Below are 12,326 nucleotides of genomic sequence, written 5' to 3'. Positions count from 1 at the left end.
TGGGAATATAACCATCTCCTCTTTCAATGCCCTGGGGCCTCATTTATAAATGTTGCACAGGCACAACTCGGGACCTGATAGTGAAGTACTTTACTGTCAATTCATTAAATCATTTGCAAACCTGCAGATGAGGTGCGCTAATGTGGTCCACGTGCATGCGCGTGCTGTGGAGCGAGCCATAGGCATATAGTTTGGATGCATCGGGAGCAGACTGCTGTACCATCCCACAAAGGTGTGCTGAATAATCACATAGTGTCCTGCAAAACGTCGCACTAAGGGATGCTTCCACCTGGCCTCCCTCCCCCTCACCACGAGGACCCTGACGCACGGCCCCCTCCCCGACAGGAGCCTCAAGGCTGCATGAAGGTGTCATGCAGTTGTTTTAACGAGCTAAAGATTTCAGATAAAACGCCACACATCACTTCACGGATTTGCTGCAGTTCATCCCGGACTTCCTCCACTGATTGTGTCTGTTTGCGTTTGCAGGACGGCGTCCGTCAGCAACCTGCCACGTGCGCCATGCGCCCGCGGCACACGTGTGCTCGGGCACCCCGGCAGCCTTTCTTTTATTTGAAAACAAACAAAATGTTTTTCCGAGCCTCCACCTCCCCAACAAGCACCTCAACTTCCGTCACAGATCAGCTGACTTATTTAAATGCATGAATGTATTTTGCATTGACCATTTATGGTAGAATGTGGGTGTGTAGGGGCGGGACATGAACCCATTTCGCCTGCGCAAACTTTCAGGAAGAGTGTGATTTATAGAGTAAATTGCTTCCACCTGTGCATACACCTGGTTTTATAAAACAAAATCATTTTTTGCTGCACGCAAACTTTGGCTTTGTGCGCACAAACACTTTTAATAAGGATCCGTTTTATAAAGGAGGCCCCTGGTGATTTGGCTGTATTAATTCATATAGAAGCTTAATTTTGAGGTTTATAAAAGTCCATTTATAAATGAGACATATCCAAGAAAATTTAATAACTCAAGATTAAAAGTTTTGTAAGATTGGGGTTTTTTAAAGGGAGAAAACACTTTTTAAATATTTTGCACTCAGTATATTTTATTAAATTATTTATGTTTCTACATGGTTCATTTTCTCTCTCTCTCTTTAGTTAGTCGGTGGTCTCTCGCCCCCAACGTTGGTGCAGCTGGTGAACCAGCGTGCGTGGGCTTCACGTGCATTCAGCAGCACTTAAATGCAGCCTTTAGACTCCTGTGAGCTACAACCCTCAGCGACCCTCAACACTTCAAGCCTGCAAAGGAATGTTTTCTAGGATGTACAACACGTTGACGAAACATTCATGCCTTCATCAAACACACCGGGGATGACAGCTGCATCTGGATCCATCTCACCTGGTTACCTGCAGCCGAAAGGAAGAAATCCCTGAGCTCGGTCTCAGAGATGGGATGAGTGTCCATCCTGCATCACTTGTTACTGGTTGGTTGCTGTTTTCCTGGCGCTTCAGAACAATTTTCTTGAATTATTAGTCCTCAGAGGCAGATTTAGACCACAGACAGCAACAACTCACTTACTGCACTGAATCAACACTTAAGATGCACAGAGGTTTACAGTTTGCCTCTGATGGTGGACCTGAACGTGCTTCATGTGTTTTTTCTGCTTCTGCAGGATGAAGGATTCTATTTCCTGCCTGTTGTCACTCCTGACTGGAGATCACTCAGAACAGCAGAGAGAAACTGACTAATCCTTAATAACCAGTAAAAGACTCTGACGCATGAAACGCTGCCTTGATTAGCAATTAAAGGCCTAATTTTCTATGAAATGTGGAGACCAGAACGGCCTCATTTCAAGCTGAGAATCGTGTTTCAGACTTCCTCTGCTTCGAATCCAAGGTCAGCTTAGTGTGGAAACAGGGGAGAGACAGAGGGAAAAGCCTGAATCTTGTTGGATTTGGGGATGTAAACCGGAGCTGACAGGCAGACCCCCCTCAGGGTGGCGCAGACTGATGTGCTTCTGTGAAACTTGCCCCCACTTGAAACCAGATAAACCACAGTAACATTCAATGATGGGCGTAACAGTGTTTAGAAAAGTCGGGCAAAGGAAAGGCTGGGAAAGAAAAATGTCAGAACTTTGAGAAGTAAAGACGTAGAGATTCACCTCTGAAACAAGGGCCTCGATATATAAGAAACATTTCATCTACAGTTCATAACATCCTTAAAGGTTTTGGAGAAATCTCTGAAAAAACATTGAAAATACTTCCAACAACTTCCATAAGCATTCCTGGGTGCTCATTTCGCCACAACACCGGCCTCCTGGGAGGGGGAGGGGCCTACGGCAGCATTGAGAAGAGGAAGACTGAGACAAGCTTTCCTGTATTTGGCTAAATTATTTAAATTTTTATCTCACTGTTTTTTTGATGGTTCAGAGCAAATATTGAAATGAAAATCCGGCACATAGCACAGATGAAAATGTTTCAGGCTTCAGCTGTTTCAGGCTAAATATGACTCTAAACCTCTATCATAGTACAACAAGTGAACCTCGTCTCTGTAAAGGTCAACAGAACCAGAACAAACTTCAGGTGAGGTCTCCAAAATGGCCGTTTTGGTTCAGTTTGGCACCATCTTTTCCCTACGTCACACAATTATTGTTTAAAAACTTAAAAAGTTGGTGGATTCCTGGACAAGCTGCTGAGAGGGGTCATTTCTGAGCTGTGGGCTGAACGTCTGGGTTCATGTTCTCTTCCAGGAGATTTTACCTGCGAGCTGCTGATGCTGGACGTGCCGTCCTGAGCTCAGGTGTTGCCATAGCTACAAACACAACACCTGGATGCAGCTGTGAAGATTTTTGTATTTCTTTCCTTTACACCAACATCATCATTTACACATCAGAGATGAATTATTATTCTGGTTTCATTCTGCTTCATTTATCTAGAACCAGAAGCATAAAAAAGTTCCAAACGGAATCTTTCAGTAAAATCCAGGATGAGTCATTAAGATCATCGATCTTCTGCAGCACTCGACTGTGCAGCTTTTCTTAGCTGCTGCTGAATGAAAAACATCTCCCCAAAACATGCAAAAAACTTTTTTTTTTACAGTTTATTAGATCATTTTCTCAAAATAATAATATAATAAAAAAATCTAAATTCTGTTTTTTGTAAATTAACGAAATGACTTTTTAATTAAAATGAATTTTCCTCTGTTGTTCTGAATAAACAGACAACTGACAAGCTAGCATATTTATGTGTATGTTAGTTATCTTTGCCTCTTTGTAAAAACAGAAATAAACTGTCCACCGTGATAATGAGGGTCTCTGCCGTACTGGAGGCTGCAGACACAAGTTTCTTTGTGGCATCAGGAATTATTACAAGTTTATTAGTTTATTAGAGTTTTTAAAAGAAAATGTTGCGTAATGTTGACTCATAATACAAATGAGAAAGAAGGTTGAATGTGAAGCAGAGATTATGTAGGAAGTTAAATGAATCATAATATTCCCGAATAAAAGCAGAAAAACAAACTGTGGTAAAATGTTGTAGAAATCTTCGTCTCAAACACTCATCAAACTGTCTGTGATGCTCTTCCTCATTTTTCAAACCCAGCAGCACCATCATGGATGCTTTTACTGCTACTTGGACCTCTGCTGCTCCCACAGATGCTTCAGGGCTACGTTTTCCACCCCTGCTGCCTCGACCTCCTTCAGAAACTCTGGACTGGTGCTTGTCGTAACTTAGCAGCTTTGGTCCTTGAAGGGTTAAAGTGATGATGCAAGGAGGACTACAGGAAGAAGTTGGAAAGTAAGCTTCAGAAAAACAATGTGAGGGATGTGTGGTCAGGAATGAAGAAGATCACTGGCTTCGGGATAAAGGAGGATCAGACTGATGGAGGTCTGGACAGAGCGAATGAACTGAACATGTTCTTCAATAGGTTTAGCTCACCTCCTGCTTCAACCCCAACTAGCCACACACCCTCCATGAGCCCACAGCTTTCCTGTCACACCTCCACTCTGTCACCCTGCAGCTCAGTCAAGGACCTGGACACAACCTCATCTCCCTCCACATCAGGACTTCCTGAAACCTCCTCTGCCTCCACCTCCACTCTGTCTGTCTCCTGTAACCAAGTCATGCAACAACTGGTGAAACTGAACCAGAACAAGGCTGCAGGTCCAGATGGTGTCAGTCCCAGAGTTCTCAAGACCTGCTCAAAACAGCTATGTCCGATTCTCCAGCACCTGTTCAACACCAGCCTGAGCCAGAGAAGAATCCCGGTGCTGTGGAAAACATCCTGCCTTGTTCCAGTGCCTAAAAAACCACAACCAGCTGAACCAAAAGACTACAGACCAGTCGCCCTGACATCTCACTTCATGAAAGTCCTGGAGAGACTCTTACTGGCTCACCTCAGCAAGCAGGTGAAGACCTTTCAGGACCCACTACAGTTTGCATACCGTAATGGGCTTGGGGTTGAAGATGCCATCATATACCTGCTTCAGAGAGCCCACTCTCATCTGGACCAGTCAGGCAGCACTTTGTGGGTCATGTTCTTTGATTTCTCAAGTGCTTTTAATACGATTCAGCCTGCTCTGCTGTGTGAGAAGCTGCAGAAATTCCAGGTGGATCCCTCCACAACCACCTGGATTTACGACTACCTCACAAACAGACCACAGTTTGTGAGACTGAAAGGTTGTGTGTCTGAGATGGTGGTCAGCTGCACTGGAACACCACAAGGGACTGTACTTTCACCATTTCTGTTCACGCTGTACACCTCAGACTTCCAGTACAACTCTGAGTTCTGTCATCTGCAGAAATACTCTGATGACTCAGCAGTTGTTGGGTGTATCAGTGATGGACAAGAAGCAGAGTACAGAGAACTGGTCGGTCAGTTTGTGAAATGGTGCGGTGACAATCATCTCATCTTGAATACCAAGAAAACAAAGGAGATGATTGTTGACTTCAGGAGGAACAAGAACACACATAGAAGTGTTTCCATCATGGGAGAGGAGGTGGAGGTGGTGGAGGAATACAAGTACCTTGGAGTTCAGCTGGACAACAGACTTGAGTGGAAAAGCAACACTGAGTACATTTACAAGAAAGGTCAGAGCAGACTCTACTTCTTAAGGAAGCTGAGATCTTTTAACGTCTGCACCAAAATGTTGCAAATGTTCTACAGGTCTGTTGTTGAAAGTGCAATCAGCTTTGCAGCAATCTGCTGGGGCAGCGGCATCAGAACCAGAGACTTGAAAAGAATTAACAAACTGATCAAGAAAGCTGGTTCTGTGCTTGGAGTAACTCTGGAGCCGCTGGAGTTGATCATCAAAAAAAGAATTCTGTACAAGCTGACGAGGATAATGGAAGATCCTTCACACCCTCTACACAACGCCGTGACGAAACAACAGAGTGTGTTCAGTGGGAGGCTTGTTCAAGTCCGATGCAAGACAGAGAGATACAGAAGATCCTTCCTTCCAGCAGCTATCAGGCTGAAGAACAAAGCCCTTAATTAATTAATGTGATTGTTTTACTAAAAAATTACTACTACTACAATATTGAATTTCCCTTTGGGATTAATAAAGTATTTTTCATTCATTCATTCATTCATGAAAGGTTTGGGCCGTCTACTGTGAGAGAAGGCCTTCCCTGCACTGAACTTCACCTGATTGGCTGTGTTTGAAATGACACAATGAAAGCTGACTGTGTTTGAACCACACCTGAAACAGCAGAAACAGGAAGGTCCTGAAGCTGCAGACCCCTGTGCTGGAGACACTTGGCTCATTTTGTTGAGTTGTAGCTGAAGGATTGTCCTGTTGGATGGATGGATGGTTGGATGGATGGATGGATGGATGGATGGATGGATGGATGGATGGATGGGTGGGTCAATGGATGGATGGATGATGACTCATTCTTGGGACTACTTTACTCATTACTCCGAGTGTGAAGAGGTGTGGAGGGATACATGCATCCACTCGCTGATTTAACCCTCATCACTGCTGCCTGGAGGTGGGGCTCAGGTGGCCGGCCTCTCTCAGATAACGGTCACATGGTTTACGGCTCCATAATAAGAACTCTGACGCTTGTTTTGGGCTGAAATAGTCAAATATCTGGTTGCTTGGGTTTTTAAGATCTGTGGAATGCCTTCGAGATGCCTTGAAAATGAGGCTGAATCTGTTCTTTTAGCCCACTGTCCCACAGGGCAGCTGATTTCTGTTTGTCTCTTTGACTGCCAGGACAAACTGTTTAGTTTTTTTAATTAAACACTTGAGAAATGAGCTTAATAAACCAACTGTTAGTAAATGAAAACAAGCCGAGCTGCGTATCAGAAGCACAGCAGGAAGCAGATCCATGTGTGCGAGTGCTTGAACCACAGCTGCTTCCACTGATCTGAGCTCAGATTTGATCGCTGAGGTCCAACACTGATGCTGACCGGTGGCATCAGCTGGTGCTACAGACCCACGCTGTGACCTTGACTAGGATAAATGGCTGCAGCCCTCGGTGGAGGAGGGTGGAGGAGGCAGACGACGATGCCCTGCCTTTTTCCTCCTGAGGGATCAAATCAAAAGTCTCACTTTACATACCAGAAACGAACACACAGATGGTTTGGGGGTTAAATATTTACTTTAACACACTACAGATGTGTGTTTCAGAACCGGATGTTGAAGTTCTGGCTGTTCTGTCCTCTCGACCCCCCCCCCCGCTGCACCGTTTTCCCTCTGCGGTGGTTTGACTGGCTGCTCGGAAACGCTGCTGAATAAATCCAGAAGAATCCTGTCAGCTGCTTTCTCTGTGCTGATTTACTTTAATTATGTTTTCATAACTCCATTCTCAGTAACCCCCCCCCCCCCCACACACACACACACACACACCAGTGTGTTGGGACTTCTGCGTGAGGACTGAACTTCTTTCAGTCATTACCTTCTCTCTTTCTCACAGTCTCAACTTTTCAGTTTCAATTTTCTATTTTCATCTTTCTGCTGTCACATATCATCATGATGGTTCGTCTCTCCATCATCCTGCTGTGCCCTGTTTCCATCTGACCTCCTTTAGTATTCATATACTGCACACACACACACACCTGAATGATTGACTGGTCTCAGTGCTGGACAGTAGAGCAGAGAACATTCATTTTTAATGATCAGAGGCATGATGAGCTGCTGTGGCAGGGCCAGGACCTCCTCCTGGTCCCTTGCTGATTGTTTCTAGAGAGAGATTGTCCTCCTTCCTAAAACCACCCTATGGGTCATCGGCTCACGGATGAATCTACTTGTTAAAGTGGTGGGATGACTGTGGAGTTTTAATTTTTTATTTATTTATTTATTTAGCTCTATTTATGAACACTTCATTTCATTATCTAAACCAAGGATGTCTAGTTCTGGTCCTTCAGGGCCACAGTCCTGCAGGTTTTACATGTTTCACTGCTTCTGAGTCAGATGTACTGAAGAAGGAAACATGTAAAACCTGCTGCAGCCCTCTGGGACCAGAACTGAGCGTCTCTGGCCTAAACTGACCAGGACACACAAGACTGCAAATATTAACATGCAGGGTTTTTTTTGTTTTGTTTTTGCATTCAACTCAATTAACTCTTTTCTTCTTCATTTTCCTCTGCAGACAATATCCCTTCAACAGGACCAGGAAGCGCACGGGGCTGCAGGAAACTCCAAGTACAAGTTCAACAGGTAGTTCAAAACAAACAGAAATGGGTTAGAAAGCAGGTAATCAGTCAGAGAACAGAAAGCAAAAAACAAACCAGAACCAGACCTGAGTGTCAACAGCAGTCTGAAGCATCACGGTGTTGCTGAGCTCTGCTAACTAAACGAGGATCAGGAGCCTGAAAAACGACTCACTGGGGAACAAAGAACAAATCAGTGGTAACTGGTTGAACACTGGTGCGGTGAATCGGGAGGCTGTTGGTTTCTACTATATGGACCAGATTTCTGCGCTGGGTAAAGTCACGCAGCGAGGCCTGAAGTCATGCACTTTGACATCCCACCGTGACTGCGTCCGAGATGTCAGTCAAGCTTCCGGTAATAACGCGGTATTTTGATGCTGAGGAGTGGAACGGTTGTCGCAGGCTATTTGCTGCAGCGCTTTTCCTTCACTTTGTCTCCAAACTCCGCATGAGCCCAGCGTTACCCAGACGCAGGTAGACAGGCAGCTGGACTTAACTTCGAGTTTATTATAACAAACTCCAGGAGGAAACAGCAAACCTAGACAGGAGAGAGAAGGACCTGGTTGAAGTATTGAGTGCAGATCAATCTCTTTTACAGCAGCTCCTCCGTTCACTCCGGCAGGACTGACCTTTTCCTGTTACCAATCAATACTCACCACAAATCAGCTGCAGCAGTTGTGATGACACTTTAGATTTTAAAGACTCTCCAGCGCCGATAAATTATAAACTCAAGTCAGTCATTTTTTAAGCCTCTTCCAATGATCATTCAGCATTTTCCACCTGCTGGAACTAAATCTCTCATCCTTAAAATGACTTTCTGATCATTTCTCTCACCGAGAATGAATGCAGAATAAAACTTTAAATGCATTTAGCAGCAACACAAACAGCTTAAAGAGCTGCAGTTCAGCTCAGAGATATAAGAGCGGCAGGATCTTCAGGAAGTTAAAGCTCAAAAAAGGCAAAGTTTGGAAGCATTTTCACGGCCCACAATGTTTCTCTGTAGCCAAATTATTATTTAAGTGCATTTCATTGTCTTCCCAGGTTGAGGCAGTTCATCTGAGAGCAAGGTGTTTTCTAAAAACCATCAATAAAACAGGTCCATGTAAATAAGGTAAATGCACTATATTTCCCTCTGACATCCAGATCAGATCCCTCCACCTTTCAAACAAAATCCCGAACAGACGTTTCACTGCCACAGAGCAGACGGAAACACACTTCCCAAATTTAACTGCACTTTTCAGCATTTCATCACAGCAGCGCTGCAGGTAACAGAGACGTCCAGGAAATATTTAACACCAAAAACCCTCCAGCACGCACACCTCCCTGAGCACGGACTTGGTAGAAGTTGAAGCAGATGTTGGGTTGCTCCTGCCAGAGCAGAAATGTGGGGATTATTTAATCTAAGTATCATCTTCCATAGATGATGACATCTTCTGAAGGTATTAACTTCCGTTCTGTAGCAAACTTTCTGCTCCATCAGTGTTAAAATGGAGCTGAACGGAAATGTTTGAGTAAAAATTAGGAATAATTAAAGATGTTAAGAATTTGATCAATATTTTACTGAAACTGAAAGTCAACCATTCTGAACAGCAGCTTAAAGGTGAAATCGTGTTTTTCCCTCGGAAACGTTAAAAAAAAGTGGTTTGAGGTTCATGCAGGACCAGACAGCCCCACATCATCCACCTTCCTACCTGTCTGCGCTGAGCGCCGTGAGCGTGAACACCGACACGCCGACCGACGTGAGCTGGATGACGGGAATGAGTTTGCACGCCGCCTCGCCGAACACCCACTCCTCGGAGAAGTAGCGGAAGGCGTCCACGGGCACGCAGGTGACCAGCAGCAGCAGGTCTCCCGCCGCCAGGCTGGAGATGAAGATGTTGGGCACGCTCCGCATGGCGCTGTTGGTGATGAAGATCTTCACCAGGGTGATGTTGCCCAGCAGACCCACAGTGATGATGAGGATGTACACGGAGGTCATGACGCAGCGCACCACGAAGTGGACCGTCTCCCCGCTGTCAGAAGATGGCCACCAACCGGGCTCCTCGGTAGAGTTGGGGCTCAGAGCCTCGGACTCTCCCGGCAGATTGGGCCGCAAGTCAGACAGAAACTCGTCATCCATGGCCGGGGGGTTGCGCTCCTCCCGCGCGCAGCGGGAGTATCCACGGAGAAGCGATCAGAGGGAGAGTTAGCAGAAGAGGAGCTGCCGGGCGCGCAACAGGAGGCTCCGTGCGTAAAGACGCAGAGACAGCGAGGATGTTCACTCCAACAGAACCTGCAGGAGGAGGAAAAAGTTCTGGAACAACTGCTGGTCTGAGAAGCGCTTCTCTGAACGACAGAGGGCGGGAGGACAGGGAACTGACGCGCGTAAAGAGGAGGAGGAGGCACTTGTTTGACAACAGAATCTCCCTCTCCTCTGTGCGTTTGTGTGAGCGTGTGTGAGAGGAAAGAGAGAAAGAAGGGGTGGAAGATAAGATAGAAAGGACAAATGAATGTATCTGGACTAAACAGGGTTGGTCTTTGGACATTTTCTGCCTTTTCTCTCATTTTCAGTCCAGTACTGTAACCTGAGAGGAAACTCAATCATTCAGGCAGAGAAAAGGCTTCTAAAAGGACGAGTTGTGTGGACATATAACACACAACTTAAAGAAGCGGTTTAAACTGGATCTTTAGTCATTTGTTGCCATTTATTTAGTTTAATCTGTGAAAACAGCAAAGATCAGACAGAAATCAGGATTTTAGCTGCAACAAGGTGAAGACCCTGAAAAAAAGAAGAAATGTCAGAAAACTCAAGAGGGTTGAAGAATAAAACTGTTCTGAACCAACATTCACTTTCAAACACCTCCCAACTGGACAATCTGTGCTTTTAATTGTGATGCCAATAATCTGTTCAGTGTAATAAATTCATCAAATCTTTTAGCTGATCTGGAAGGTATCAGGTGTGTGTGCAGAGCCTGGCAACGCAGAGTTAAGTATGAGGCATGAGTTCCTTCAGTTTTCTCTAACTCTCATTTTTCTGGTTTTTGTCCCAGAACTGTGAGGTTAGAGACGAAGGCTGCCATCTGCGAGTTCTTGATTCTTCTGCTTTAATGAGTCAAAAGTTTAGTTTTACCAGGCTGGGTGTTTGTCTGCCAGAGCCCACAGACGGTGGCTGGTAGGGGGCGAAGGTGGAACAACATAAGCTGGAATCTGACCAAAAGTTCTTTGCTTGAAAAGATCCAGCCTGTCATGTTTATTTCTTAAAAAGAATCAGAGACATGTTATATAACCACTGAGTCCGAGACCTGATGTTGCCCAACTATCAACACCAGAAAAAGTGTTTGACCAAACCCACTCACTCAAGAGTTTGTCTTTATTCTTACTGCAGAATTAAAAACCTTCCTCCACCTGTAGCTTCCCCATCTGCTCAAACTCCACCCGTCTGAGCTGGTGCTCATAGAGGAGGGCAGGTCATGTGACAGCACCAACCACTGGTAGGTTTACCGACTTCACCTGAATGATGTCTGAATGATGGATTTCTGTTTCTCTTCACTCTGCAGCCTCTTTCATTATTTATGGAGCTGAAAATTCCAGCAACACCTCAACACAACATAACTGATGGTGTCACTGCTGAACTGTGGCAGATTTTCTCTCTGCAGTATGTGGATCCTGATGCGGTAGTAGGGGTTCAGTTCTGGTCTACTGTCTGGTGGTGGTGGACTGGATCTTGATGCGATAGTAGGGGATCAGTTCTGGTCTACTGTCTGGTGGTGGACTGGATCTTGATGCGGTAGTAGGGGTTCAGTTCTGGTCTACTGTCTGGTGGTGGTGGACTGGATCTTGATGAGGTAGTAGGGGATCAGTTCTGGTCTACTGTCTGGTGGTGGACTGGATCCTGTGCCGGTTCATGTTGACCACAGATCAGTCTGCCATTGCTGCAGCACTCCGGTCTGTGGTTCCATGAAGGTTCCTCACATTTCATACGCCTCCTCCGGGTAAGTGATCTTTCATTTAGTTGACATGTATTTGATGGAACCTGTGAATCAGTCAGTAATAATTACACTTTACTCACCACCTGAACATGTGACATGTCCTTTATACCTTCCTCTCTTAGAAATACAAGGACTGTCTAATCACACGGTTTCTTCTGTGCTTGTGCAAGTCTTAAACATGACTCTTGAGATCATGTGAAAGTAAAGTAGCCTTGGAGGCAGGAGTGTATTGTGTGTTTAACATAAAAACTTCCTAGTCCCTGGTCCTCAAAGGCCCACTATCCTTCAGGTCTTAGATGTTTTCCTGCTGCAACACACCTGATTTAAATTAATGGCTCATTAGCAGACTTGTGCAGAGCTAGTCAGAAAGCCACTAATTTGAATCAGGTGTGTTGCAGCAGGGAAACATCTAAGACCTGCAGGATAGTGGGCCTTGAGGACCAGGGTTGAGGACCTCTGCTGTACAGCACCTCAGTGTTGAAATAAAACCCAAAGATCTGGTTTCTTTCACTGAGACATTCTTCTCTGTGTGGACGTGTGTGACCATTATTATCCTTTAATGTTCCAGTTAACCAAAAACTCTTTTTTCTGTGAAGTGAAGAGTGAAAAATTAGCTGTTTGTTTAAACCTAGAAAGTTATCAGATATGAGAAAATTTATTTTTATTTATTTATTTTCTCTCGTAAAAATCCGTTTGTGACGTCTTGAGAAATGTTGTCATACTGATCTTGGAGGCCAAACGCGAAC

The 12,326-nt window shown here is 44.9% G+C and overlaps 1 protein-coding gene across 1 annotated transcript in view; it reads right to left on the bottom strand.

Annotated features, from left to right (window-relative positions):
• Window positions 1-9,930, bottom strand: part of nmbr (neuromedin B receptor) — a 32,461-nt gene extending 22,531 nt beyond the window's left edge. The window contains exon 1 of the mRNA XM_041975751.1: window positions 9,304-9,930. Coding sequence (XP_041831685.1) covers window positions 9,304-9,731 — 428 coding nt within the window. The 5' untranslated portion in view covers window positions 9,732-9,930. The remainder of the gene's footprint in view (window positions 1-9,303) is intronic.
• Window positions 9,931-12,326: the final 2,396 nt, after the last annotated feature.

This window comes from Melanotaenia boesemani, chromosome 22 (assembly GCF_017639745.1).
Source record: "Melanotaenia boesemani isolate fMelBoe1 chromosome 22, fMelBoe1.pri, whole genome shotgun sequence".
Lineage (NCBI taxonomy): Eukaryota > Metazoa > Chordata > Actinopteri > Atheriniformes > Melanotaeniidae > Melanotaenia > Melanotaenia boesemani.
Note: the sequence above shows the minus strand (reverse complement) of the source record. Positions and strands in the feature narration are given on the sequence as shown.